This window comes from Anopheles moucheti, chromosome 2 (assembly GCF_943734755.1).
Source record: "Anopheles moucheti chromosome 2, idAnoMoucSN_F20_07, whole genome shotgun sequence".
NCBI classification, from domain to species: Eukaryota; Metazoa; Arthropoda; class Insecta; order Diptera; family Culicidae; genus Anopheles; species Anopheles moucheti.
Genome location: NC_069140.1, coordinates 8,047,095 through 8,072,086, shown reverse-complemented (window position 1 = coordinate 8,072,086; position 24,992 = coordinate 8,047,095). Strand labels below are relative to the sequence as shown.

Here is a 24,992-nt window from a genome sequence, read left to right as displayed (position 1 = left end):
CAAGAAAGAAAAAAGCCGACCGGCATCACACACACACACACCCATCATCTGATTCGATTAGGCGTTAATTGAACAATTCGTTACAATTTGTTTATATTGTCCTTTTCACACTCGTAAGAAGAAGAAGAAAAACAACAACAACAACCCCGACTTAATTTTGAGGCCCCCCATTCCAACAAAGCGAAAGTTGATCTCTTCACAGATAAAAACACACACATTGGGGGGGAATGAAGGCACGCCATACGAGGGCGGACGGAATTCGTTTGGGAAAGAGGTTTGGCTCATCGTTTCGTTCGTGCGTTACGATTTTTTATATAAATCAGTTTATTTTTTTCAACCAACATCATCCCTGTGCGATGCGAGAGCACAAAAAAAAACCTACGCCAAGAAGCGGAAATATGCGACGGTAAGTGAGAAAGAAATTTGGCCCCTTCGCCTCCCCATCAATGGATGGCGTGTGCGTTCGTGGCGTGTGTGGTCAAACTCCATTAAGAGTACCGTTTGGTGGCCACAGGTGCCATATACTCCACCTGCTCCTTCCGCCCACCATCACACCCCATATCGTGGTCCTCATCACTCACCCGCGTTTGCCTTTTGGGGGAGGCCAGTTGAGGCGCTATTTTGATTTGATTTTATTTCTTTTCGACGTTATTTTGGTTAATTCGGTTAATCAATACAGGAAATTCAACCAAACAACCCAATTGGAGCACACATAAACATAGAGAGAGATAGAGAGAGAGAAAAGGAGGGATAAAATTAAACTTTGCCGGCTAATTTTAAATCATCCGCACAAGCATCGTCCGGTTCCATCCCTTTGGGTTTACGAAGAGAAGAGGTTGTACAAAGTGCCAGCTATTAATGCAAAAGCAGGGAGAGGAGTACGTTAGACCGGCGGCAGACCGGCAATAATAGTAGATAGTACTAATAAAATAAAGTGTACGCATGGGGAAAAGGGGCAACTCCTCCTACGATCATGCTGACCTCATTCGGAACCAAATCGGTTCCCCTCGTCTCGACACACTTCTTCGATGGACCAGCAGAATTGCCACCGAACTCGGTCGAAACTCGGTGGTGTGATAGCTTCCATTTCGCGGTTCAGTTGTAGCATGTTTCACTTCCCAAAATTGGTTGTAGTTCCTCCGCTTCCCATACATTACAGCTAAGATCGGTCAGCTGGCTATTGCTTTGTAGCAGCCCCGGTACCTCATTTTCTTCCGTGTTGCACTATGCAAAGGAAAGTACACAGGGCTGCAGAAAAATGGCATGCATCTACCGCATGGAATATACGGTAACACTCGCATCTCCACTCGGTTTCGGTTCCATTTGCACTCAGCATTACTGCATGCGCTGAAGGGAAGGGGGCCGGAACAGACTAATCACCAGCAGAAACAAAGCATAGTGATGGTCAGAATAAAAATGATTCATCTTTTCATCACTCCCGCACCGGCTACCGAATGAAAACGAGGAGGAAGACGAGTGCATCCAACTGTTTGTCTAAACATCGCCTATCATCGATCATCAGGTGGTAGAGTACCAGCAAGACCTACATACAAGTGAAACCCTGATATGCATCATTGCATTACATTGGAAGAAAATTTGCATCTTCTTCGCTCTTTTTAGCTAAGAATACATATTGTTATGCGACTTGGGTACTAAAACAGACGCTAAATTATTATTTAAGGAAATGTAATTAAAAGTAAATATTAAGCTCTTTCATTATATTAATGTTATTTACACATTTGCTACACCTTTTCTGATTAATTGAACAAAACTTTAACAGAAATTTAATTTCAATTGCTCATAGTAGACAACCCATCAACGAGCCCCACCACATATTCAACACCAATTTTTGTTAAAAAGTAGTCAAGGAAAATACTTCAAAATTTGGCTTCTGATATAGTCCGTCTCTGAAAAACCTGAAACGAATCAGAGCATGTGATCTCTATTGATCTTGGATCTTCATGAATCTTTAAGAGAGTCTCGAGGATCGCAATGGAATTGATTCCCAAACTAATCACATATTTCTTTGCGGAATCTTTCATATTTTTCCTGTAATTTAACAAATATGTAGCTTTCTAATTTATTTTAATTAAAAGCCATACAGCACCGTCAGGACATTTCCTGCGATTAATCAATTGTTGCAATAGTTAATAATAACCGATTTGTACCGGGGACCGAGGTAAAGGCAAACCGAGCCGATTGCAATTTGTAATTAATCCGTTCCAGGTCACGTTACTACACGGAACATTATTTTTAGACATTTTGCGCTCCTTTCCCAGCACGGTACGTTCGTTGGCAGATGCGCAACATGGATGATATTTTTATGAGTTTCAAGGTGCTACACACACTTTGCATCCTTTTTCGGAAGGCTGTTGTCGGAAAAAGGAAACAAAAACAAGGGCAACAGTTTACCTTTTTCCATATACCAATATTCAGAATGATGCCTCATATCGTATCGATCAGTTTGCATCAATGCGCCAGAAAAGCTTCAGAAAGAACCCTTTCTAAGAAGAATGAACTAGATTTTGAATTTTTTACATAGTTCATGATTATTTTAATGAAATCGCAAAGCTGCATATGAACAATCGTTGTAAAATCCATATCCCACAATCAGTAGCAAAACGTCAAGTCAAACAAACCGTACCCGAATGGCACAACACTTTTGCCGATTAGTCAACGATACACGACGACCCCAGGGGCCAGTTTTATTGGTGATCTTTGCCAGACAAACAAACAGAACCGGCAGCACAGCACGTCGGTAGACAGATGAGTCGTTTTCTTGGAACTGACACTTGAAATGTTACGCGCTGGAAACGCGGTGAAATAGCAATGAGCATCTTTCCGTGCAGTGAAACGCAGACAAGGAGATGCATGCTGTTTCTTCTTCCCACTTCTCAGCCACGGTAAAAGTGTTAAAATGCATTCTTAAAGACGCCCCTCTATTTGTTTTAGCCACGTGAGATGCTGTGGGGAAGAAATTAGTGTGAAAAGCGACAAATAAAAGAAGTAAGCAGACCAAACAGTTACTCATTTGCAATCTTTGGTACAGCCTGCAGCACGTTGTGTGGTCTAAAGGTGATCTTGAAGACATCGTACCTTGAGGACATCGTTACAGACAGACGGGTGTGAGCAAGGACACACATAACGCAAAGAAGAAATGTCCTACATGATGTATATAATGAATCAGAATGCATTAAATCTTCGTCACCAGTGAGTGAGTTATTTTGAATCTCCATAAAGAGTTCTTATAATTCATTTAGGATTGAATCTTCCGCTCCTACAACTTCAAATCTATGTTGCGAAGATGATCTTCTCCAATCAAACACATTTTGTAGACTCGATTTGCATGGAGTTTAATTGCTAGCGCAATCTCTAGTAATTCAAACTTCCTCTTGTTCCACATATGATAATTTAGCTACAGCTTCATGTTGTCCGTTCATGTCCGTGTCCAACAAACTTAATGGCCTCCCTTGATTGTAGGGAGGTTATTTTGACAGCAAACTGACAGCTCCACTGCTACCGGACGCGCGCTTTGCACGTTTGTAGCATTGTTGTTTATTGTTTCTACTGCGCTACACACTACGCTATTTGCTTGCTTGATCGCATATGTTTTGCGCGCGCAACACACTAATCAGTTGAGGCGATGAGAGGCAAGCACACAAGCGTATCGAATACATATTGTGTACACTAACATCTCATCCGCTTTTGAGACGAGACCGAGCATCGATGGCCTTGATGGGATTTTCTTTTCTTCCCCTACGCAGGATGACACACATATCTCCATTGACCATCAACGCTTCGTCCGGTGTTGATGGGATCGCAACGGAGGACCGTAAGGACATAAGCTTCCCGAAAAGTGACTAATGAGGGAGAGCGCTCTTGACCTTGCCGCGACCAAAAATACCGTCGATCTGGAACGAAATGTCATAGGGCAAATTGGACGCCGAAGGGGGGTGGATGTCCTTCTTGCGCGACACCATCCATCCATTACTAACACTATTAACGAACGGACTGCCAATGACGATGGTGAAAATGCTGGTGGTGAAGATTGGGAGTGTCTCAGTGGACCGAAACAACACCAATTCACCGTCAAATCACTTGCCTAGACTCCGGAACCCGGACAAGGGTGTAAAGTGCATGAAGTAATAAAGGAAAGAAAAAAAACCCACCACACTCCCCCCCACAGAAATACAAACACAGACGGCACACACAACATGGGATGGATCCGTTAGCCGGCACCATTTTACATCGCAAACCCGCGAGGCCTTGTCCATCTCTCCTGCATCCAAAGTGATCTAAAGTGCGGTTGGAGGAGGGATGAAACGAGGGATGTTTGGGGGTTTGGCGAAGGGTAAAGACGCTGGTGGCGGTCAGCGAATTTATTGGAGCAGTAACACAACAACAAAGTGGGAGAAACATGAGAGGGCCTCGGTTTGGAGATCTCTGGGTTTGAATGAAATCAACCGCAACCGAGCCAAACCTCATATCACTTTGCCTCATTAGGGAGCAGCGATGTCTAGTAAGCCATGTGAAATGGGAAGTGAAATGGAACAACCACCACCACCACCACCAGCTGCAGCAACGGAAGCAGCACAACAAACAAGAAGATTTCCGTGGATGGCGATGATAGTTGGGGGAAGACCGCGAGAGATATACAGACTCAAAGAGAGAGAGAGGGTAAGAAAGAGAGTCTATTCACTGCTATTTGCATGAAATCTGCGTGTGATGTTGGTGGTTATGGTGATAAACAACCAAAAAAAAAGACAGTCTAATGAAACTTTGACAACTATTCGCCCGTGTTATACTTCCGCTTTTGATATCGTTATTTGGCTGCTCTTCACCCTGCTACCACACCAACATCTCCAACGTGGGGAGATAGTGGCGCAGTAAATGTACGCCCACGCACTGGAAAAACATAGCTCCAGTGTGTGAGTGTGTGTGAGAGGGAGAAAGAAGATAGCTCACACAACAAGTATGCAACCGGGAAAGCTCTACAAGGACATCCCTGTCAAGCCATCTAAGCATGAAAAGGGATGATGATTTCGGCAAAAAGAACATCTAATGCGAAATCTACCGGTTTGTGTCTCACGCAATTTGTCCAATTGCCAACAAAACAGGAAAGTGGAAGAATTAAATGTATTGAGGACGTAGAGACAAGTGAGCTGTTGCGCGTGAGTGTATTTTCAAGTGAGAGTAATAAAAAAAACATTAAACTCACTATCTGGGAGGGATGAGATGCGTGAGAGGAGAAATTTCACCAAAGTCAAAAGTGTGTGGGTTGGCCTTTTTCATTTGGGCAATAGGCGAACGGGTGTACGGTGAAAGAGATTCGTGGATGCCGTGAGTCTGCGTGAGGGAAAGTCATCTTTCACTTCTTGTTTTGAACCGGACGGCCGCTACACGGAGCTGTTCCAATCTCATCAATGGCGGCCACGCAACGCATACTAGCAACGTAATTGTTGTTACAATATCGGTACATTAAGGGGTGCGTATCTGTTGTACTCCCGATGCAACACGCAAACATAGGCCGTGATTTCCGATGGCTTCTGGTGGAAATTGACGTTTTCCGGAGCTGCGGTGCGGTATATGTGTGCGTGTTTACTCGCGAGATCAAATATTAGGGATGAAGTTTAGCCAGAAAGGAATACACTTACCATTCATTCCATTCTCCATGGACACTCCCTTTATCCTGTTCCAATCTAAATGTGATGAAAATGGCTCTTACTGTGATGATGAGTTTGAGTTGTTGTTTCTATGTGTGTGTGTCAATTCTCACACAAGCACATTCGATGGCAATCAAACAAAATTCTTTTGGTTTCAAATGTCGCGAATAGTGAAGAAAAAAAAAACAACACTCAAATCACAACACGCATCCATAGCGAGATCGTTTCTCATTCTCACGCAGCGTTCTTCACTTCTCACTCACTTTCCAAACAAGCGGCACACACACGTGCAATCTTCGCATCGCACGCATCCAGTTAACTGACACACACACACACACACACAAATAAACGATCTTACGCCTATTACAGGGGAGCCGTTAGAAAGGGAAGATACATCTCACCCTATTCGCACTGCTTGGGGCGAGTGAAATTATTGAACCGAAACAAGCAAAACCCTTGGCCGATAATAAAAAAAATCTCGCTGCGAACTAAATATAAATCGGCATCGTGCGAAATCTCGCACCATCTCCATGCGGCGCTTTGATAGGAAAACATAAACTACTTTCGAAAAACTTTCATGTGTAATTTTTGCCATTAAAAGACGTGTTTATCTGAGGATGGTTATCCCGGAACAGTATGCCCTACGACAAAAGGAAGCACATCTTAATGCGTTTGACTCCCATCTTCGCTTCTCGGTAAAATCATTTTCAATTCCGGTGGAGCCACGGTGACGATTCACTTCACTTTGACGGATCACACTCACTACGCAAACAGGACCGTGAGAAAACGCGCACCTGCTACTTTGATGGGACATTACTGGATACTTTTGCGATCGAAAAACACATCCAAGAATGCCCACCGTTCGGTCTGTTCTACCGAAAACATATCACGTTCAGAGGTGTCGCTTTGCGCCGTAAATCCAAGTGTGGAATAACTGCAAGGAGCTGAAGTGACTGACACGGCATCGCCCCCGTTCGGGGTCTTTTTTCTTCTTCATTCCATGAGAAAACAAGCCCCACACGCTCACTACTTCTGTCAAACACCACAAACACGCACACCACGCTGGTGCTGGAGAAATAGATGAATGCCCGCGCGGGGATCTTGCTCTCCCTCTCGCTGTCTTTCTCTCTCTCTCTATCTATCTCGCTCTCATTCGTACCCTTACGCGTTCCTTTTGCAACCAAAGAGACGTGCTTTGCTGCTAACTGTCATCATCATCGTCATCTCGTCAAACCCCCTTCCCCCCACCAACTCTACTCAACCAATCGCTCACACACTAAACGGGAGATCATCAGCCTCATCTTACAACGGGGTGTCACACACGAGCCTTCTTCAATATTGAAGTCGCCACACGCACTTCACTTTTATCGTTCCCTTTCGATGCGATGGTGATGCGCACTCCTCCCATCATGTCATGAGACATTAACTTATTTTATGCGACTGTCTCCACTTGATTCAAATGCTGCCGCCCTACGTACTCCACCAACGACCCAACCACACACACCGACACACGCGCGCGCACTTACACGCAGATTTGTAGATGAAGATCGGATTCCAACGGATTCTGGTGGCTGCTGGTCCGTCTCTTAAGAAAACGGACATACCAACACACGCGTGCGAACGAGCAACTTTCCACACCGCACGCACACCACGCTACGCAAGCATACGTACGACACGGGAACGGCGTTTGACCACGAACGCATTCCTCGCGAATCAACAGGATAAGGTGTGAGCGAATGTATGCGGGGGGAGGGGGAGCTACTAACTACACAATCCGTCGGCATTAGGAACGTTGGAAAAACGGATGAAAACCGTTCACTGGCCTAACACCACCCCTAAAGAACGTACACACAACACCCAACCGTACCTAGCTTCAACAGCAGAAAAGAAAAGAAAAAGAAATCCTCGTCGCCATGCAACTTGGACAACGGACTCTGCGATGATGATTATCGCCACTCACTTCGGCGAAGTTCACACACCACTCGCCGTGGTCGATGCCAATAAACGCGACCGATTCAATATTCCACTCCACAAAACAATGCTTACACACTAGTTTTGCTCACTTGCACCGTAATTCGTCTTTTTGCAGACCCTCTAGTCACTAGAGAAACAATGGGAAACGGTCCCTCAATGTACGACGTTCATTCCGTCACAGCCTACTCTGCTTCTTGGACAACGATGGCAAAGAAGAAACAGCCATCATCATCATCGATGGTGAACACACTCACACACCCACACACGCGACCCACCTCAACTGCCCAACTAACAACCTGCTGTCATGTACGGGCAGGTTCAACACACTGTTTGGCAGGTTAAGTGACGCTGTCAAACAAATATGAGAAAAAGCGAAGTGTGGGATCCGCCGGAGTATAGACACATAATTTTGGGGCTTTTAAAATTGATAAATTACTAATCAATTTATCATGTAATTTCTTTGAATTATAATACACTTGTTCATGAAAGCATATTTATCTGAAATATGTTTCATCCATATGAAGCTATGCGGTAACTAGAGCACTGCACAGGTTTCATCATTTCTCAGGAAACTTCTCTTGAAACGAAGACTTTATAGTTCAAGAACTCACATACGTCTCTGAGGCATTTGAAACTGACGATATCCTCTGAGCCGTGTTCGAGGGGAAGTGTGGACGGACATTGAAGAATCAGCTACAATGACGAACTCTATGAGCTGTACAATGAATTAACATGCTACGCTCGAACATTGTAAGCTGGTCATGTCATTAAAATGAAGACCAAGACCATGAAGACCCCAGTCCACGAATAAGTTAATTACGAATCCAGTATAACAAATGTAACGTTTTCAATGGAAATAATCCGCGTGTAACGCATCTGGCTCACAAATGGGAATTGTTCAGTGGGTCGTGATGGCGTAACGAGCAAAGCTGTCAAAAATCCAAAACGATTCCCCAAAAAACAGAATCTTCGATGCGGCCGATTCAAATTTGAACGAGCAGCCACTTCGGTAATACATTTTACTTTAGCTCACTGCTCAAAGAATTACATTTAAGATAGTTAGAGACAATTTGTGATAACATTTCATAACGTAATGCAGAAATAGCTCTATTATTTTCTCATCGCTTCATTATTACGTTAAACACAATACCGAAATATTGGGATTTTGTTACGAAAATGGTAATGAACCGTGTATTTTCCCTTAACCGTTCCCAGGCGGAAAACGAATACTTAAACGAGGTTTCTCTGCGACCATAGCAGCAGGATGGGACGATTCGTGCATTCGAAACAAATAATTACAACTATCGAAATCATATCGTCCCGCTGCGATTATGGTGCTCCGGTGTTGGAATTTGGCAGTACGCAAGAACACCTAGCGACTCGACTTCATCTTGCTTCTGTGTATGATTTCAACAAGCCTTAATTGAACTAATCATCAAACAATTAAAACTGGTGTGTTGCTTTTCACAGGAAATTTGAAACGTCCATTGTACAAAACCCACCTTGGCGGCTGTCGTTTGTTTCTCCTATACGCGAGAACTGAGATGTGAGCACTTTTTGGACCTGAATCCGTCCATCACTGTGACTGCCTGCGATTGATTTCCTATTGCAAAATGGAAGTATCAGCTAAGACGCACGCGATTCTCTACCACTAGCCTAATCCTTATTTTTGGAACAAAAAAAAACTATATGAAAGAGAAATGCTCGTTCAAAGAATGTTGTTGTACATGAGTTGCCAGACAAGGTTTTGTATGGAACGAGAAACACAGCGTTCTTATAAACAGAATAAACAAGCAAGGGAACTAAACAGATAACCGAAAAGCAGTAATAGTCTACAAACTACAATAAAGATGTGTGGCTGGCTATCACTACAAGTCGCACTCAACACCAACTATACTTAACTACTGCTCTCATATTCTGTCTCCATCGTCCAGTGACTGTATTTGGAGTCAAAGGGTGTAACATATAGCTTCCTCTCTTATAGACTAATATGATCGTTCACATGATCTGTTTGTGTGTGACTACAGGACAAACGCACTCCACGCGCTACAGCTGCTCCTACGCAACTCCTGTTTTCGCTTAACCTAGCCCCTGCGAGGGAATCAACTCTACCGGATAGCTATACTAATTCTAAATATTGTTCATAACGTTGCATTCGCCATACCTGATTTAACACCAGCGATGTGTGTTGTCGATCTACCGACAGGGGTTCTCTTTACATGGGCGTCGTCTTTGACGTGACGCGAATGTGTTTTAATTTAAAACAAACTTTACGCAACACTCCCTATCCAAGCAGTAAAACCCTGAAAGGCTGACACTAGCGTGATGTGTTCGAGAAGCGTGATGAAAATACGCCGATCATTTGGAAACATACATTCTGGCGTTAAGAATTCGCTCTCGAACTATGATGGTGGTGTATAAGGTGTACAGAGAGAAGAAAAAAAGGGAAACATTGTCGTCTTTAAAACAATAAATGCATTAAGCTTTCGATTGCTCGTGAAGGTGTACAGGGAAGAAACTCTAATGCACCGGATGATGATTTGAATTCGTCTCTCTGGGTGTTAGTTTGCTAGGACTTTCATCGGAGAATCGGAATTCACCATTCCCGACATTGGGAGCATCTTCCCCCACAGCTTCACGCTATCTCCCTCTGTTCGAAAACTCTCGCTCGACGAACTATCTTACATCATACCACCCATTCCTCCCATTCCACCCATACCACCCATGCCGCCCATTCCGCCCATAGGGTTAGCTGGTTCTTCCTTCGGGATCTCCGTCACCACAGCTTCGGCCGTGGTGAGCAGTGACGCCACACCGGACGCATCGGAAAGCGCCGTCCGGACGACCTTCGTCGGATCGATGATGCCCTTCTCGATCATGTTGACGTACTCGTTGTTGAGCGCATCGTATCCGAAGTCACCCTGCAGTTCCTCTACCTTCGCTACCACCACCGATCCATCGACACCGGCATTCTTGGCGATCTGTGTGCACGGCATACGTAGCGCACGGCGCACAATCTCGATGCCCGTGTTCTGATCCTCGTTGGCACCCTTCAGGCTCGCCAGGGCAGGTGCGCAACGGATCAGTGCGGTGCCACCACCAGGCACAATACCCTCCTCAACGGCGGCACGTGTCGCGCACAGCGCATCATTGACACGATCCTTCTTTTCGTTAACCTCCACCTCGCTCGAACCACCAACCTTCAGTACGGCCACACCCGACGATAGACGAGCCAAACGCTCCTGCAGCTTTTCCTTCTCGTACTCGGACGTCGTCTCCGCGATCTGGTCACGGATCTGATCCGCCCGGCGGTTTACATCCTCCTGCTTGCCGCGTCCCTTCAGCAGCAGACAATCGTCCTTGGTGATCGTGATCTCACCCACCTGTCCCAGATCCGACAACTGCACATCCTCCAGCTTCACCAGATTCGCATCATCACCAAACACAATACCACCGGTACTGATGGCCATATCCGAGAGTGTCGACTTACGGTTATCTCCAAAACCGGGTGCCTTTACCGCTGCCACCTGCAGGCCGATCTTCAGCCGGTTCACTACCAGCGTACTGAGTGCCTCACCATCCACATCTTCCGCAATGATGACGAGCGGTTTGCGCTGCTGATTCGCCATCTCCAGTGCTGGAATGATGGACTGCACGGTCGAGATTTTCTTCTCCGAGAACAGCACGAGCGCATCTTGAAACTCTACCTTCGCGCCCTTGCTCGAGTTAATGAAGTACGGCGAAATGTAGCCACGGTCGAACTTCATGCCCTCGATCACCTCCAGCTCGTCGTTCAGCGTCTTGCCGTCCTTCACCGTAATAACACCCTCCTTGCCGACGCGCTTCATCGCCTCACTGATCAGGTCTCCGATTGCACGATCACCGTTCGCCGAAATCGTTGCCACCTGGGCGATCTCTTCCGGTGTATTCACTTTGCGCGACAGCGTCTTTAGGTGCTCCTTCACGGTGTCCACGGCCAGCATCACACCACGACGAATCTCGATCGGATTTGCACCCTTGGAAATCTTCTCGAAGCCCTCCTTGGCGATAGCACGGGCCAGCACGGTTGCGGTCGTGGTACCGTCACCGGCTTCCTCGTTCGTGTTGTTCGCCACATCCTGCACCAGCTTGGCACCAATGTTCTGGAATTTGCACTTCAGCTCGATACCCTTTGCCACCGTCACGCCGTCTTTGGTGATTTTGGGTGAACCCCAGCTTTGTTCCAGAATGACGTTGCGTCCCTGCGAGTGAAAACATGACAGACGTTAGGGTGCTTCAGCTATAAACAAACGCGCGTAATGAGGGCAGCATGCATCATTATCAGTGCGGCTTCTTATCGCCGCTACTCACCTTTGGTCCCATCGTAACAGCCACAGCATCGGCTAGCACATCCACACCCTGCAGCATAAGGGCACGCACTTCCGGTCCAAAGCGAACATCCTTAGCGTAGCCCCGACTGGAGGCGACCTGTCGTGCAGCAGCAACACGTAACACTGTAGGCAAGCGGAACATTTCTGGAAGGATATAAGCATACAATTTACTGAAGCAGCGATTCAAGGAGAAGTTTCATGTTTATTCTTCGCTCAAATAGTCTGAGATACATTATACAGTGAGATCAAACTGGTCCCCGCCTTATTCTAACAAAGCCTTGAATTCCTTATTTACATTAAAACCCTGGTAAATTCGATCGTATGCCAGCAATTTCTGCGTTACTCAGCGGTTTCAAATCGAATCCACGCAAAGGCTGATCGTGCTCGAGATCGCGTTGCTTCGCAACCATCAACTTCTGCTCCCTTCGAATGCGTTCAATTTCCGCCTCGGTCGTCTGTTGATCCTTGCGCAACATCTCAATTGCGGTTGGACGGTCCTGTTTGACCAACATCGAACCGATCGTTATCCACAACCGCTGCTGCGTCTCGGGAATGTGTTTCTCTATCAAACGAAGCGCTTCACGCGTATCCTGACGCCGTTTGTCTAGCTCCACCAGCTCCTGCTTGTAGGCCAGAATACGATCGGCAACGCGTTCCGTTTCCAGAAGGATTTCCATCAGCTTCTGCTGATCAGAAACGTTGGTTGCCATGGTATTAAGAACGAGCTTTCTCTTATCAACCAGCGGGACGGCTTACAATTGTCTCATGGGCAATGTGATCGCAAACAAGCACGCACACTAAGCTTTTTACTCGCCGGTTACGATGATATGCAACAGGGAAGTTTTGCTTTTATGTGGATGGAATGCAATAGCAGGAGAAAATGAAAGAAAAATATTAGAAAACATTAAAGCGACCCAATGCTACCAGATGCTACTGAGTTCCATAACTAAAATACAAAAAGTGTGGATTAAATCATCCTAAACAAACAATGACACCACACATCATATTCACATCCCACTGAGTATAATGGATGGGAGTTACGTAATTACGCGACCACACGAGGTCTTGGTTCCGGCACTGTTACCCGGAGAGTACAATATGACTATTGAATCTCAAAAAATCATAAATAAGTTTTCGTCTGGTCCCTGGGACACAAACATGGCCCATGTTTCTGTTGCACTCTGTTTCATTGCACAACATAATTCCCTTCACAGTGCTATTTCGCCATAGCAGCCGGCAAAGCGAATGATGAAATGTTCTGGAAAACACGAGACGCGACAACCCGTGTGGGGTATGGCGTAGCCCTAACCTAAAACTCGGCAAACGATTTTCAAGTACGGTTTTATGCTACTTTAGCGATTTACCTATCGGGGGGGACTTACCTCTGTTTTGTGGATGATAACTTTAGCACACTTTGAACACAAATCTTTCTGGATTCCCGGTTTTCGGTCCGGAGCGGTCTCGTGCACGATTACACCTCGTTTTTCGGTGGCAGTGAAATGACAAGCTTAGCTCAGCCCTCCGAATCGCGTACCAATCAAAACGCATGGAACGTAGGCGGTGGTCTCATCCTGTACCGCTAGTTTGACAGTTGCCAACGATGACCAACGCACACTGGGGATATTTGGGATTATTTTACCATTTTCCTATTCAATTGCTTTATTGCGTGTTTCATAAAATTTAAACATAACTTTAGCGTTTATTTGATAAACGTTTCATAGAATTCATTCCTCTCCTTAGAGGTTATTTTCGAAACCATCAATACTATCAATTCTTCGTTTTGAAATATGAGAAATATACATTAAATTCTTTTTCTCCTGTAGGCTTTATATTACTGAAAATTGTGGTATTTTCTGTTTTCGCCTCTTTATATAAAATGAATTATTCATTATTGAATAGTTATCAAAAAAAAACAATTCTGCTTTTGAGTTCTCGGATTTATGTTGACATTTAGATCACATATTTTGTTCCATTGTTCATTGTGACCACAAAGAGTTGATATTTTGTCCCGTAGTTGGTTTAAAGGGAAACAAAAGATACCGTATGGGCAACGGTATAATTTTTCATTGATAAAAGCCCGGTAAAGTTTTATTAATGAATGCAGATCCACACATTCTCGTGCTGCTTTCGTTCGATCCTGTTGTGTTCTCGTGTGCTTTGTGTGTTACTTGTCCAGTGTGTTTCGGCCATTTTAACAGATTCCGTACCGTTTTCCGTGTAATTTAAAAGGCCAGAAATTAAAAGGCTAGATTTAAAGGACCCAGCTTGGTGGTGTGAGTCGAGTGCTTTAGACTGCGTGCGCATGTGTTCCGCGAAGAAAATGTTGACCATTCATAAAGATTCGTTCGATATGATTGAGCAGGATGTCGCATCCGGCACGCTGGAGAAATCGAAGATTTTAAACTGTTTGTTCTGGAAAAGCAATGATACTTGTGATCCGGCGAAGGTTTTAAACCAATCGGATAATCAACCTTCGCGCCCATCATCGAACCCTAACGTTACTGATTCTATGCTGGATAAACTGGACAAGCATGCATTGTGGGATGCCCTAAGCGCCCCCAACCTTGAGGATGATGGATGTGAATACTGTACCATGCAGCCGGTTGAAAGGTAATAGTGACACCGCTTCATCCGAATAGTAAAATAATGCTGCGATTATTTCTTATTGCAGGCAACGGTTCCCGAAACACTTCATGTATACGAATGGCAAGCTGACCTGTCCCTTGCTGCTGTCCCAAAGGACGTGCGTATAAATTGCTTCCATGTTCGCCTTTCGTATCCCAAATGAAATATTGTTTTATTCTCCTTTTTATTTGCAGCACGAATCGTTTGGACACTTGGAACACTCGTTCAAACCAAAGTGTCGGAAAGAAGCGATTTGTGAAAAGACCACAGAAAAAGGGATTAGCTGACGTTCGCACCACATTTGAAAGTTCCTAAACCTATCTAATTTATCAGCAAAAAAGATTCTTGCACAATTTGAAGAATGTTACTATAATTATATATTTTTCCCTCAATGTTAGGTTCCTTAAATGTTACTATAACTTTGATGATATGGCGTTATTTACACAAAGTTCCTATTTACACATTACTCACAAATATTATTATACTCGCAACATGATGTATGTGAAACTGAGTACAAATTAAAGTAAATATTGCACCAATATTGGTACAAAGTAGATAAAAATGAGATCCTTAAATATCGTTTTTTTTTTGTTTTATAACTTTATAAAATATCAGGAAAAAGCGAAAGGAAGAATAAATTATTCAATAATAAAACATCAATTACTTGCAAGGTAAAACAAAAAACCTTTTTCAAAACCATATAAACGATAAAAACAGGAACATTCATTAGTTCACCACATGATAAAAAGGAGGAACTCGAAATCAAAATATTACAACTAATTACAATTTCATATTAATACAATTACAATCATCGTAAATGTATTTTGTAAATTTCACGTTCCGAAAAGCGATTAAATGTCTTACAAATATTGTAAAAGTTGCTTTAGAGAAGAATGGAAATAAAACCCGATTAATATTCTCTTCATGAACAGAAAATCGTTTAGCGATTCATGAACAGCAGCGTTTAGAGAATGATCCTCTTTATGTAGAGCAGCTTTTGACTACTGCACTAGTTACACAATTCATTGCAATGTGCAACATTTAACACCTTCATTAGCGATACTGTTGCAAATTCTTGCTGCGCCTGCACCTTGCTGTGTCCTACGAAAGAATCTCGTGCCAGTTGCATCGAAGTTTCCGGACGATACACTTACGGACCTTTATTTCTACCATGGGACATTATCAATGGCATTTACTCCTGATTGTGATGCTATCCTTACTGATATGGCAGCTGGTGGCTACGACCCTCACCTTAGACCGCCAGGAACGTGCCGCTCTAGTGTTTCCACGTGGAAGTTCAATGGGTGTAAGTATGAACCACTTTCGCAAGGTCTTTTTATAGCTTCTTTTCCTAATTCTGAATTATCGCCGTAGTATCTGCTAGCCATTGCCATCCCGCTGCTAGTACCAGGACGCAACATCTACCTTTCGCACAACTTCGAAGCAAACTACGGCGTACCATCGAACGAGACGCAATACTTTCTCTGGTATCAGCGATTCAAAGACAGCAAATTCAACATCACCGAAGCAATCGAAACGAATCGACGCCGGCGGAGGGAACTGCCGCCCGGGTTTAGTCGAACATACTTCTACGACCAGCTCCAGGAACGGATGGAGCTGTATGGGTTTAATGCGACTGGCTGCATGGAGCGTCTGATCTGTGAGGTGTCGGAACTTCCGCTCGGCGAACATAATGGAGTGTTTGGCGATGTGTTGAGTGTGATCTTTAGGTACGATTCAGGGTGGTGATGTAGAGAACCCCACGTGTGTATGAGAAATACTTATATGTTCCTTTGTTTTTAGACCATCCGCATCGGTACGTGAGGGCCTTCCAGATGAATACTACGAGGCAGAGTCCAGAGGACCGATAGAGGGATGTAAACGCTATCGAGCATACTGTAGCACGGACCTGCTCGGATTCGTATCAGCCGTACTTTAGATCACAAAGATTGTCACCGCCCGGTTCCCGTTTATCCGTTCTCTCTCGCTCGCTTTCGATCTCCGACTCGCTATCCACTCTCGAGCTAATCGGTTAATTAAATTAGTGCTCGGACCATATAAGATCCACCGTTGTTTCTGTTTGTCGCAGACCGAAAACGCTTCATTTCTTTAGTCGTGTTTAGAGCTACGCCGCGTAATGATCACCATGGCACGTTGCTTTGTGGTGTTTGTCGTACTGACGACGATCATAGTGCATTCGGGGTGTATTAAAAATGATTCCACAGACGACGTTGTTAAGAGTCGACATAAGCGTATTGTGTTCCCGCTAAATGCAGCTATGGGTGTACGTTTCGAATAGACCCGATTCGGCGGTGTGCATACTAATTTGTGTCCCCTTATTTTTAAGATTATCTTTGCCATAGCCGTCCCCCTTGGCATACCGAGCAGAAACATCTTTATGTCGTACAATTTCGAAGGCAACTATAACAACCCAGCAGACGCGAATATCTTCTCCGAAGGATTCGCGAACTATGTAGGTGGTGCCAGTGGAGGAAGCTTACGAACTCGGTTTAACTGTTTGTATGCGAAATTTTTCTCCTGCTTTGTAGATTAAAGGTGTCGTGGAACCACTAACTGCACCTTCCGTACCGGTGGAGAATTACGGCATCAGGAAACGAAGTGCCAACGAAAGTCCAAAAAAAGCCGTTACAACCACACCGCAAATTACGCGAAGAAAGATTTACAAAATGTTGCAAAATCATCTACAGAGGTTTGTTGCATAAAAGTGAGAGGGATCGGTCTAGTAGTCCATACAATTTTGTTCTACCATTTGCCAGCCAACACTTTCACGGAAGGAAATGCCTACTGCGAATGATCTGCGAGGCTGCGTTGCAGCCTTTTGGCGAAGCGAATGGAGTTGTCGGAGATTTGGTTCAAATTCTGCTAAGGTAAATGTTTCTAGCTTCAGGGAAGGGAAATCCGTTCTGATGACTTTTGGTTTTAATTTTGAAACTCTTTCCAGTCCATCCACCTCGATGGATGAATCATTACCGAAGGAGTATCTGATGGCAGAGGTGTCTGGGCGCGATGGGTCCTGTGCTTCGTATCGAACAGAGTGTCCGAAGGATCCAATAAGGACTGTCAGTGTTTTGTTAGAATAGAAACCAATGGAAGTGATAGCGTCAAAGATTACTCAATAAATAATTCAAGAACAGTGAAAATGAAGGTTTAACAATATTTGATTGCAACTATTGCATTTTTTACATCAACCAGATGTTTCCTACATTCGACAATTTATTTCTATTAAGGAACTGGAACGTCGTCTATAGTTTAGGCTATGAAAGTCTTAACAAACGATTGCGTATGGCCAACGCATGGTAACTAATGCATTGACCTAATTTAATCGAAAATATGTCAGCGAGCTACAGGGAGTTTTGGCTGTCTCTATTTTAAAACAAACACGCCGCTCGCTCATAGCGGCTCATAGCCAAAGATCAACAGATGAGTGAAAGGTGTCAAAAGTTCTCCACTGCGACGAAATTAATTAGATCAATTTCACTGGCTTAAAATCTTCCAGCTGAACTACATGCAATCATAGGGCGAGCTAGAATCATATGTTCGGCCGTATCGATAGGACCAGTGTGGTTTCAGAACTCGACCATGAATCACTTACTGTCGTCGTGTTTAGTACTGCCGCTTCTGGTGCTATCCGCTTCGGAGCCCCAGAACGCAACGCATCTAAATGGCGGTGCAGCAGGTGTAGAACAGGGACGTATTTTGTTTCGTGGCAAACCGCTCCTGATCTATCCACCGACGGCTCCAACGCGACATCAGCTTATCGTGGGTATCGGTGTGCCGGTGCAAGAAATTCCCCATTCGGTCGTGTTTGGCTGGGTATTGAAGGCACAGTACTATCTGCCAACCGAAGTGGGAAACTATGAACCAGTCAATTTGGAGAACTGGAACGAGAGTCGTCGTGCATTTCCGGATCGAATGCGCCGTTCGATCGAACGCTACGAGGTGGATGATGTGCACATTCGCGTTGAACCACTTCCACAGCGCCATGTGTCAGGCAACGTGGTAGAGGACGAAGATGAGTATTACGATGATGGCCTAGATGAAGAGCCTGGTTCACAAAAAGAAGAGGAACCGGCGGAAAAGGATGCACCTAAGACAGGTGAGCAAGACAGTACGAATGGCGTGCCGGAAGATTACAACGTGCCCAACGGTCGGTGGATGGTGTATAAGGCTATAGAAGGGCTTAGTAACGGATACGGATTCGGCGGAAGAGCTTGCATGCTGCGAAGCATTTGTGAGGCCGCTGAAACACAGTTTACGCACACGGGAGGAGTATTTGCCGAGCTGTTGCACATCATGCTCAGGTGAGTAATAGCTGGTGTGGTACACTTTCAAACTAACAGGATGTTTTAAGTGCACGTTTAATAGGTGCATTGCATCCAGAGGTTTCATCATAGAGCAGTTTGTCAGGCCCGCAGCATTAGCGAATCTATAGAATAATGCATCTTCGGATATAGTTATGTTAAAAAGGAACAATCGTGTTAGAATTTCTCATCTTTTAGAAAATTGATTGATAGATCATAGATGTCTTGAGGTCTAAACCTCTTGAGGATCGTTGTGCCGAATTGGAAGTTCTCGACCTGTGCAGGTCAGAAGTGCAATATGTTGAACGATGTATAACCATCCTTAAGTTGGAAAGAATGGCTAAAACCCATACCCCAGATATAGATTCCGAGGTGCGCATGACACTTTCCAACGAACTCTTTCTTAATTACCAGCGCACCGAAGATCTTTCTTCAATACCATTCGGTACTATCAGTGATAAAAGTTACAGTTCCGATAGAACGGATAGAATCCAAAAGTTAAAATTACACTCCGAAGCTTAATTAACACGTTCGGGTGATGCTCAAGCTAACTAATTCTTCCCTTGCATCCATTCCAGCCCTTCGTCCACAAATGAACCGGTTTCGGAACACCATGACAACGAGTACTTCCGTGCGGAGCAGCTGGGTCTTTCTGGGGCACCCTGTGCTACGATCTTCCACGAATGTTCCACCTCCCTGCTGGACATGTTCTCCGGTGTTCATGATCTCCACGCACCAACGTCATCATTCGCATCCAAATATTGAACAAAACAAAAATGGCTGACTTTCACTTCTCGACGCAGCGTTCATGACGAAAGCGCAACTCCTCACTTAACACGCTCTAACGACAATTAATGTGTGATCAATATAAAAATATACGTAGTTAAATAATCGGCTTACACTGCCTACCTTCCTGCGTGGAAATTGTTGGTATGCGAAAAAGAGGTCACGCTGTGTGCGCTGTGGGGGTATCTTGCAGACAGCATGATACACTGACCTAACTAGCTATCAAGGAAAGAAAACTGTGGAATACCGCAAGGAAGAGGTGTAATCTGTCACGGCAAGGTGTTAACCGGGTGTATGGCAAGTACTTGTTAGATCGGCCAAAGAAAGTCTTCCGGGCGCAGAGAAAACCGTCCACCATTTCAAAACCATTTGCTCTGCTTACGTTCTGTGCGCGCGTGCCAGATCGAGCGTGGAAGAAAACGTTCTCCATTTGTGTGTCCTACTCGCTACTCGATCGTGCAGAAAACGTGCTGTGGAAGAACTTCCGTGTTGTCCAGTCGTTAGAGCCTTCCATCATGCACTTCATTGCAGGATATCTTCTAAGTGTAGTCTTACTTCCACTCGGGATGGCCGACTTCATACCTTGGTTGATCGTCCCCGAAACGGCACCGACGCGCCATCAACTCATCACCGGCATCGGTATTCCCGTCGGTACGCCGGAATCCATCACCAGCGGGTGGGTCGTCAAGGCGCAATACTTTCTGCCCACGAAGGTGGATGATCTGAAGCCAGAGCTGTGGGAAAACTGGAACGATAGTCGGAGGGCAGTGTCAAGGCGGGATCTTTCCGACTTGGATGCGGAAGATCCTGTGAAGGTCACTCAGCTTCCGGTCACGCGCGGTCACGAGCAGTATGCGGTGGACAGTGTGTCAGTACGTGAAGATCCTCTTGATAACTCTTCCGACGAGACGATCCTCGGTGAGGAATTCGACGATGGAGATGACAACTACTGGAAGGACGCAGAGGATGATCGGATTTTACAGCAAGCGGACAGTGAACGGTGGCCTTCACCGAAGGAAATCGATGCGAGCCAGCTCGATGGGTACAGCGCCGAACAGTCCCGTTGGACGACGTACAAAGCCATGGAAACGCTAAGCGCAAACCATGGCCTACCGGGACGACCCTGTGTTTTGCGCAGTGTGTGTGAGTCGGCTGCCGCACCGTTTACCCACACCGGTGGTATCTTTGCCGAGCTGCTGCACATCGTTTTTACGTGAGTTTGGACCACCGCACTGGTTAACGACATGTGCGTTACATTCTATGCTATGATTGCTTTCTGCTTCAATCACAGTCCCTCGAGCACGGCGGAACCATTGTCGGAGCACCGGGATAACGAGTACTTCCGGGCGGAACAGCTCGGCCGCGACGGTGCACCCTGTGAGCGTATCTTTCCCGAGTGCGTCCACTCACTGCTGGACATCTTTACCGGGGTGCACGATCCGGAAACGAACGCGATGCGGCTGCTCCACGACGAGGTGCGGGCCTATCTGATGCGAAAGTGAGGTTACAATGGACGGAAAACGGTCGACTCACGTGTCTCACGGTCTGTTCTGCAACGTTTACTAGTCATGTTTCGGGTATTTGTTCAACGCACGGTTAGAAGTAGGGAGAGTTAAGCTTCTACAGCGGTGTCGAAGCTTACTTTAAATATTCGCCTTTTAGAAGCTACTGAAATACATCATTCCAGGGCGTCTTATATGCACGTCCTCTACAACACTTCTAGTAACAAAGTAACAGCCTCTTTCAATAAACTATTCTCACACTAATAGGTAACCATGGTAACGTTATGTTTATTCGTGTCATAAAATTAAGCTTATTATGTCTAGTGGACTTTTGGGACAGTATTTCCCGTACTTGGTACAATTTTCCCGCGTTCCTTTTTGCTCCGCCACGTAGAACTCGCTCGGTAAATGCTCGTACCTCGATGCGGAGGGTCTGTAACGATGCCGAAATATGATAATGTCGTAAAGCTAAACAGAATGTTTAAAAACACGTACGTCAGCACAACCTGCAGAAGATCACCGATGATACCATTTACGTCGCGCACCGGATGGCTGGCCGTTTCGCAGATCATGCGCAGGATACACTTCTTCCCATCGTAACCGTACCGGTTCAAATTCAGCTCGATCATCCGGTACACCTGTTTGCGGGTGAAACTTGTCACCGTGGCCCGTGCCTTGCGCTCCGATTCGGCAGCCTCACCCTCAGGGGGCGGGTTTATCTGATCGTTGTCCACCTTCTTTAGCACACCCTGCGTGTAATCACTCGCGTCTCCCGGCATTCCATAGTTCGCTTCGAAGTTGTACGCCAGAAAGATGTTCCTATCCGGTATAATCAGCGGCACGGAGAGTGCAATCAGGATCTGTAAGTGTTCGATAGACGAGTAGTTGCAGGAGCGCTGTTGTTTGAGTATAGCTTAAACACTACTTACCCCAGTGGCACTATCAGATGTGAACACTAGCGTGCGTTTGTGTCGATCCACTACTTCTGCCTTCAACATTGCAATCGACCAGGCAATCACAAGACACGTAACAATAGCACGCTTAGACTGCATTTGCGATAAGCCAATGCCCGCTCTTTACGGGTCAACGTATCACGGTGAAATAAACATCCGAATCTGTGAGATTTGTGTGTGACGGTCGAGTATTACGCACTTTTGGTCAATTGTTGCCGTACGTATGTAGATCACTTCACATGGTACGACCCGTCCCGTGAGGAAGAAAACAATGATAATTGAGTCACTTTTTTCACTGAACCGTGAAAACTTCGGTGTAAATGTACATAATGGTCCAGATTTACCAGGAGAAAAATGTAGGATGAGGAGCACTGTCCGCTACAGGAGCCATATTTGGAAGATGAGAATTAAGCTTAAATCTAACCAAACCAACCTAGGCCTCGGCAATGTCTGACCATCTAAATACTCGAGTGGCCTGAAAGGTACCTAGGATACTCGTTTATTGATATTTGGAAGAGGCCATTGTCATTAGGATATCCTGTTCTGGAGTACCCCAATATTAGTTATAGAGATTCAGAGAAACTGCATAGGTCTTGAGCAGTGGGATCCTGGAAAATAAATCCCAGGGGAATAATTCTCTATCAGAGATACCTGAAGAATTTGCCACACTGCTACACTGACTATAAATTAGAAAGGAAGTAGGAAATACAATAATTTATGGCCTAAATTTAAATCAGTTTTTCTTATTAGAACTTCAATGCGTGCGTTGTGATGATCCGTATAAGCGCAAACTGCTATTTCAAGCTATCTTACTGAAATCGTAACAATAAAGTGACTTTGAAGGCATTGCGATTCTTTCCTGTTTAATCGGGGAAATACATTGAATGCTCAAGAGGATCAAATTTTGTTCAATTATGAACAGTTTACTACAAATTCAGGTGCTACAAACCACTTTTTAAAGAAAGAAACACATTTCCGGCCCCTGACCTAGATCGTACGATCGTCAAACTCGGTCACTCTGCACCACACCTGTAGAGTGATGGACGTTGCAGTGAATTTATATCGTCACCCAAGTAGGTGTTAATTTCACCACTATCGTTACAGCTCTTTAGACGCGTGATAAGTTTTAAACGGCCGTAAACAACTTCCTCACACTGGTGGTAAATTATTCCAATAATTGAAAGCAATCTTGTTTGTTGGTTCGCAACAGGTGTTTCACGGCGCAAAGATGAGTGTTTATATGATATAATTATTTATAGTTGCAATTTGCTAAAAGATCCTTAATTTGATTAATTGGTTATGCTTAAAAGCTATTTTTATCATCTTATAAAAATAAAATTAATAGACAACAGGTGCTCAAAAAGGGGATCAAACCTCTTTTACATATTGTCATTGTCATTGCACTGCATCATTGATAACCTGAAAAACACTTATTATAATACTAAAACTTTCAGTAAATGTTCTTGAAAATGTATGTATTTTATATAAGAATTAATATTTTAAACAACCGCTAAATTTATTTTAAAAAAATCAGTCGTATTGTAACCAGCGGCAGATTTACCGGCAAGCAGACTAAGCGGCCACACTGGCTCCTAAGCTCACAGCGTTGTATAAAATCACAACTATGTCTACAATTCAAACACTTCACAGGGGCCTGCTTAGGCCCCGCTCGCCACCGATAAATCCGTCACCGATTGCAATCATTTAGTTGGTTCTCTGTTCCATTTAATTTGCCAACACAACGGTCACCAGATCGATTGGGTTTGTCGGACAGTGGCCACGATATTTGCTGCAATTTCTTTCCTCTCGTCCCAACTCCTCAGCGCGCGCAAACTCACTCGGTAACTTCTCGTCCCGGGATAGGGATGGGCTGAAAAACGTACAAAGCGAACTATTTCGTAAGGCTGATCCTGCGCCCGTGCATCCGTGAGCTTGCCTTACGTGAATATCAACTGCAGCACATCACCCAGCACACCGTTCTCGTGGTGCAGTGGTGTCTCTGCCAGATCACAAATCATCCGCAATATGCACCGCTTGCCGGCAAATCCGTACCGTTGCAAGTTTAGTTCGATTGTGCGGTACATCTTTTTCCTGCTTAGGCTGGATTGTTTCGGAGTGGCAGCAACCATCCGTGGGGTGTCGCGTTCCTTCCTTGCCTCAGCCTCAGCTTCTTGTATCTGATCGTTGTCACCCTTCTTCAAGATGCCCTGAGTGAAGTCGGTACTTTCCGTCGGCATGTTGTAGTTCGCTTCAAAGTTGTACGACATGAAAACGTTCCGGCCGGTAATGACTAGTGGAATGGACAGTGCGATTAAAATCTAAAAAGAAATAAGAAAGAAATTTAATATCGAACAACAACACATACAGCGCTTGCCTGTGTCTTACCCCGGAGCAACTGTTGAACGTGTACACTAGCGTACGTTTCGCGCGGCCATGTTCGGAAATGATGTCAGCAAAGTCGGTATTGTTTCTGCTCGCCTGCACGATGGAAACCCATAGCACGAGCAGTCCCAACAGCAGCATGGGCTGCTGCTTCGGAGGAAGCTTCATTTCGGACGCACCACCCAACAGACAATGATGACTGATCGATCGCGTATGTCCCTCCGGTTTCATCGCTTAACTATAAACTACACTTATAATCACACTTGGCTTCTCACACACACACGCGATCTGTTGATTTAAATGATAAATGTGCAGCCTTTTGTGCATTAATTTTCACCTCCGGAAGAACGTCAGCACACCATGGGGGTCTGACCGCCGTGCAGTGGCCTCATTCAAGTGAACGATCCATCTGTGG

General features: G+C 45.0%; 9 protein-coding genes across 9 annotated transcripts; 5 read left to right on the top strand and 4 right to left on the bottom strand.

Moving 5' to 3' along the window:
• Window positions 1-8,798: 8,798 nt before the first annotated feature.
• On the bottom strand, window positions 8,799-13,529 carry LOC128299457 (heat shock protein 60A). Its single transcript, XM_053035433.1, has 3 exons — window positions 13,390-13,529; window positions 11,988-12,151; window positions 8,799-11,878 (listed from the first exon to the last, which is right to left on the bottom strand). Exons 2-3 carry the CDS (start codon window positions 12,147-12,149, stop codon window positions 10,319-10,321), a joined length of 1,722 nt encoding a protein of 573 aa, XP_052891393.1. The 5' UTR covers window positions 12,150-12,151; window positions 13,390-13,529; the 3' UTR covers window positions 8,799-10,318.
• On the bottom strand, window positions 12,196-13,513 carry LOC128299458 (p53 and DNA damage-regulated protein 1). Its single transcript, XM_053035434.1, has 2 exons — window positions 13,390-13,513; window positions 12,196-12,853 (listed from the first exon to the last, which is right to left on the bottom strand). Exon 2 carries the CDS (start codon window positions 12,715-12,717, stop codon window positions 12,304-12,306), a length of 414 nt encoding a protein of 137 aa, XP_052891394.1. The 5' UTR covers window positions 12,718-12,853; window positions 13,390-13,513; the 3' UTR covers window positions 12,196-12,303.
• Window positions 13,530-14,327: 798 nt separating the features above from the next.
• Window positions 14,328-14,760, top strand: LOC128298963 (uncharacterized). The gene is made up of 2 exons (XM_053034779.1): window positions 14,328-14,617; window positions 14,679-14,760. The coding sequence occupies exons 1-2, from the start codon at window positions 14,328-14,330 to the stop codon at window positions 14,758-14,760; spliced, it is 372 nt and encodes a 123-aa protein (XP_052890739.1).
• Window positions 14,761-15,803: 1,043 nt separating this feature from the next.
• LOC128298783 (uncharacterized) lies at window positions 15,804-16,571 on the top strand. Its single transcript, XM_053034569.1, has 3 exons — window positions 15,804-15,938; window positions 16,007-16,362; window positions 16,436-16,571. Exons 1-3 carry the CDS (start codon window positions 15,804-15,806, stop codon window positions 16,569-16,571), a joined length of 627 nt encoding a protein of 208 aa, XP_052890529.1.
• A 198-nt stretch (window positions 16,572-16,769) lies between these two features.
• LOC128298560 (uncharacterized) lies at window positions 16,770-17,733 on the top strand. The gene is made up of 5 exons (XM_053034327.1): window positions 16,770-16,916; window positions 16,980-17,105; window positions 17,182-17,342; window positions 17,410-17,520; window positions 17,595-17,733. Exons 1-5 carry the CDS (start codon window positions 16,770-16,772, stop codon window positions 17,731-17,733), a joined length of 684 nt encoding a protein of 227 aa, XP_052890287.1.
• A 499-nt stretch (window positions 17,734-18,232) lies between these two features.
• On the top strand, window positions 18,233-18,958 carry LOC128298539 (uncharacterized). The gene has a single exon (XM_053034295.1). It carries the CDS (start codon window positions 18,233-18,235, stop codon window positions 18,956-18,958), a length of 726 nt encoding a protein of 241 aa, XP_052890255.1.
• A 1,297-nt stretch (window positions 18,959-20,255) lies between these two features.
• Window positions 20,256-21,242, top strand: LOC128298962 (uncharacterized). Its single transcript, XM_053034778.1, has 2 exons — window positions 20,256-20,953; window positions 21,032-21,242. The coding sequence occupies exons 1-2, from the start codon at window positions 20,256-20,258 to the stop codon at window positions 21,240-21,242; spliced, it is 909 nt and encodes a 302-aa protein (XP_052890738.1).
• A 297-nt stretch (window positions 21,243-21,539) lies between these two features.
• On the bottom strand, window positions 21,540-22,294 carry LOC128298961 (uncharacterized). The gene is made up of 3 exons (XM_053034777.1): window positions 22,172-22,294; window positions 21,738-22,102; window positions 21,540-21,675 (listed from the first exon to the last, which is right to left on the bottom strand). The coding sequence occupies exons 1-3, from the start codon at window positions 22,292-22,294 to the stop codon at window positions 21,540-21,542; spliced, it is 624 nt and encodes a 207-aa protein (XP_052890737.1).
• A 1,616-nt stretch (window positions 22,295-23,910) lies between these two features.
• Window positions 23,911-24,745, bottom strand: LOC128298354 (uncharacterized). Its single transcript, XM_053034104.1, has 3 exons — window positions 24,581-24,745; window positions 24,137-24,513; window positions 23,911-24,065 (listed from the first exon to the last, which is right to left on the bottom strand). The coding sequence occupies exons 1-3, from the start codon at window positions 24,743-24,745 to the stop codon at window positions 23,921-23,923; spliced, it is 687 nt and encodes a 228-aa protein (XP_052890064.1). The 3' UTR covers window positions 23,911-23,920.
• Between the last annotated feature and the right edge of the window lie 247 nt (window positions 24,746-24,992).

Excerpts from the sequence above, each read along its gene's own strand:
- LOC128299457 (XM_053035433.1), bottom strand. The coding sequence starts at position 12,149 with ATGTTCCGCTTGCCTACAGTGTTACGTGTTGCTGCTGCACGACAGGTC. Across the intron at positions 11,879-11,987 it reads CTGTTACGATGGGACCAAAG|GGACGCAACGTCATTCTGGA; the intron begins GTGAGTAGCGGC and ends TTTCACTCGCAG.
- LOC128299458 (XM_053035434.1), bottom strand. The coding sequence starts at position 12,717 with ATGGCAACCAACGTTTCTGATCAGCAGAAGCTGATGGAAATCCTTCTG.
- LOC128298963 (XM_053034779.1), top strand. The coding sequence starts at position 14,328 with ATGTTGACCATTCATAAAGATTCGTTCGATATGATTGAGCAGGATGTC. Across the intron at positions 14,618-14,678 it reads ACCATGCAGCCGGTTGAAAG|GCAACGGTTCCCGAAACACT; the intron begins GTAATAGTGACA and ends TTCTTATTGCAG.
- LOC128298783 (XM_053034569.1), top strand. The coding sequence starts at position 15,804 with ATGGGACATTATCAATGGCATTTACTCCTGATTGTGATGCTATCCTTA. Across the intron at positions 15,939-16,006 it reads CACGTGGAAGTTCAATGGGT|TATCTGCTAGCCATTGCCAT; the intron begins GTAAGTATGAAC and ends TTATCGCCGTAG. Across the intron at positions 16,363-16,435 it reads GTGTTGAGTGTGATCTTTAG|ACCATCCGCATCGGTACGTG; the intron begins GTACGATTCAGG and ends CTTTGTTTTTAG.
- LOC128298560 (XM_053034327.1), top strand. The coding sequence starts at position 16,770 with ATGATCACCATGGCACGTTGCTTTGTGGTGTTTGTCGTACTGACGACG. Across the intron at positions 16,917-16,979 it reads CGCTAAATGCAGCTATGGGT|ATTATCTTTGCCATAGCCGT; the intron begins GTACGTTTCGAA and ends CTTATTTTTAAG. Across the intron at positions 17,343-17,409 it reads TTGCAAAATCATCTACAGAG|CCAACACTTTCACGGAAGGA; the intron begins GTTTGTTGCATA and ends ACCATTTGCCAG.
- LOC128298539 (XM_053034295.1), top strand. The coding sequence starts at position 18,233 with ATGAATCACTTACTGTCGTCGTGTTTAGTACTGCCGCTTCTGGTGCTA.
- LOC128298962 (XM_053034778.1), top strand. The coding sequence starts at position 20,256 with ATGCACTTCATTGCAGGATATCTTCTAAGTGTAGTCTTACTTCCACTC. Across the intron at positions 20,954-21,031 it reads CTGCTGCACATCGTTTTTAC|TCCCTCGAGCACGGCGGAAC; the intron begins GTGAGTTTGGAC and ends CTTCAATCACAG.
- LOC128298961 (XM_053034777.1), bottom strand. The coding sequence starts at position 22,294 with ATGCAGTCTAAGCGTGCTATTGTTACGTGTCTTGTGATTGCCTGGTCG. Across the intron at positions 22,103-22,171 it reads CATCTGATAGTGCCACTGGG|ATCCTGATTGCACTCTCCGT; the intron begins GTAAGTAGTGTT and ends GAACACTTACAG. Across the intron at positions 21,676-21,737 it reads CTTCTGCAGGTTGTGCTGAC|ACCCTCCGCATCGAGGTACG; the intron begins GTACGTGTTTTT and ends GCATCGTTACAG.
- LOC128298354 (XM_053034104.1), bottom strand. The coding sequence starts at position 24,745 with ATGAAGCTTCCTCCGAAGCAGCAGCCCATGCTGCTGTTGGGACTGCTC. Across the intron at positions 24,514-24,580 it reads CGTTCAACAGTTGCTCCGGG|ATTTTAATCGCACTGTCCAT; the intron begins GTAAGACACAGG and ends ATTTCTTTTTAG. Across the intron at positions 24,066-24,136 it reads GTGCTGCAGTTGATATTCAC|CCCATCCCTATCCCGGGACG; the intron begins GTAAGGCAAGCT and ends TACGTTTTTCAG.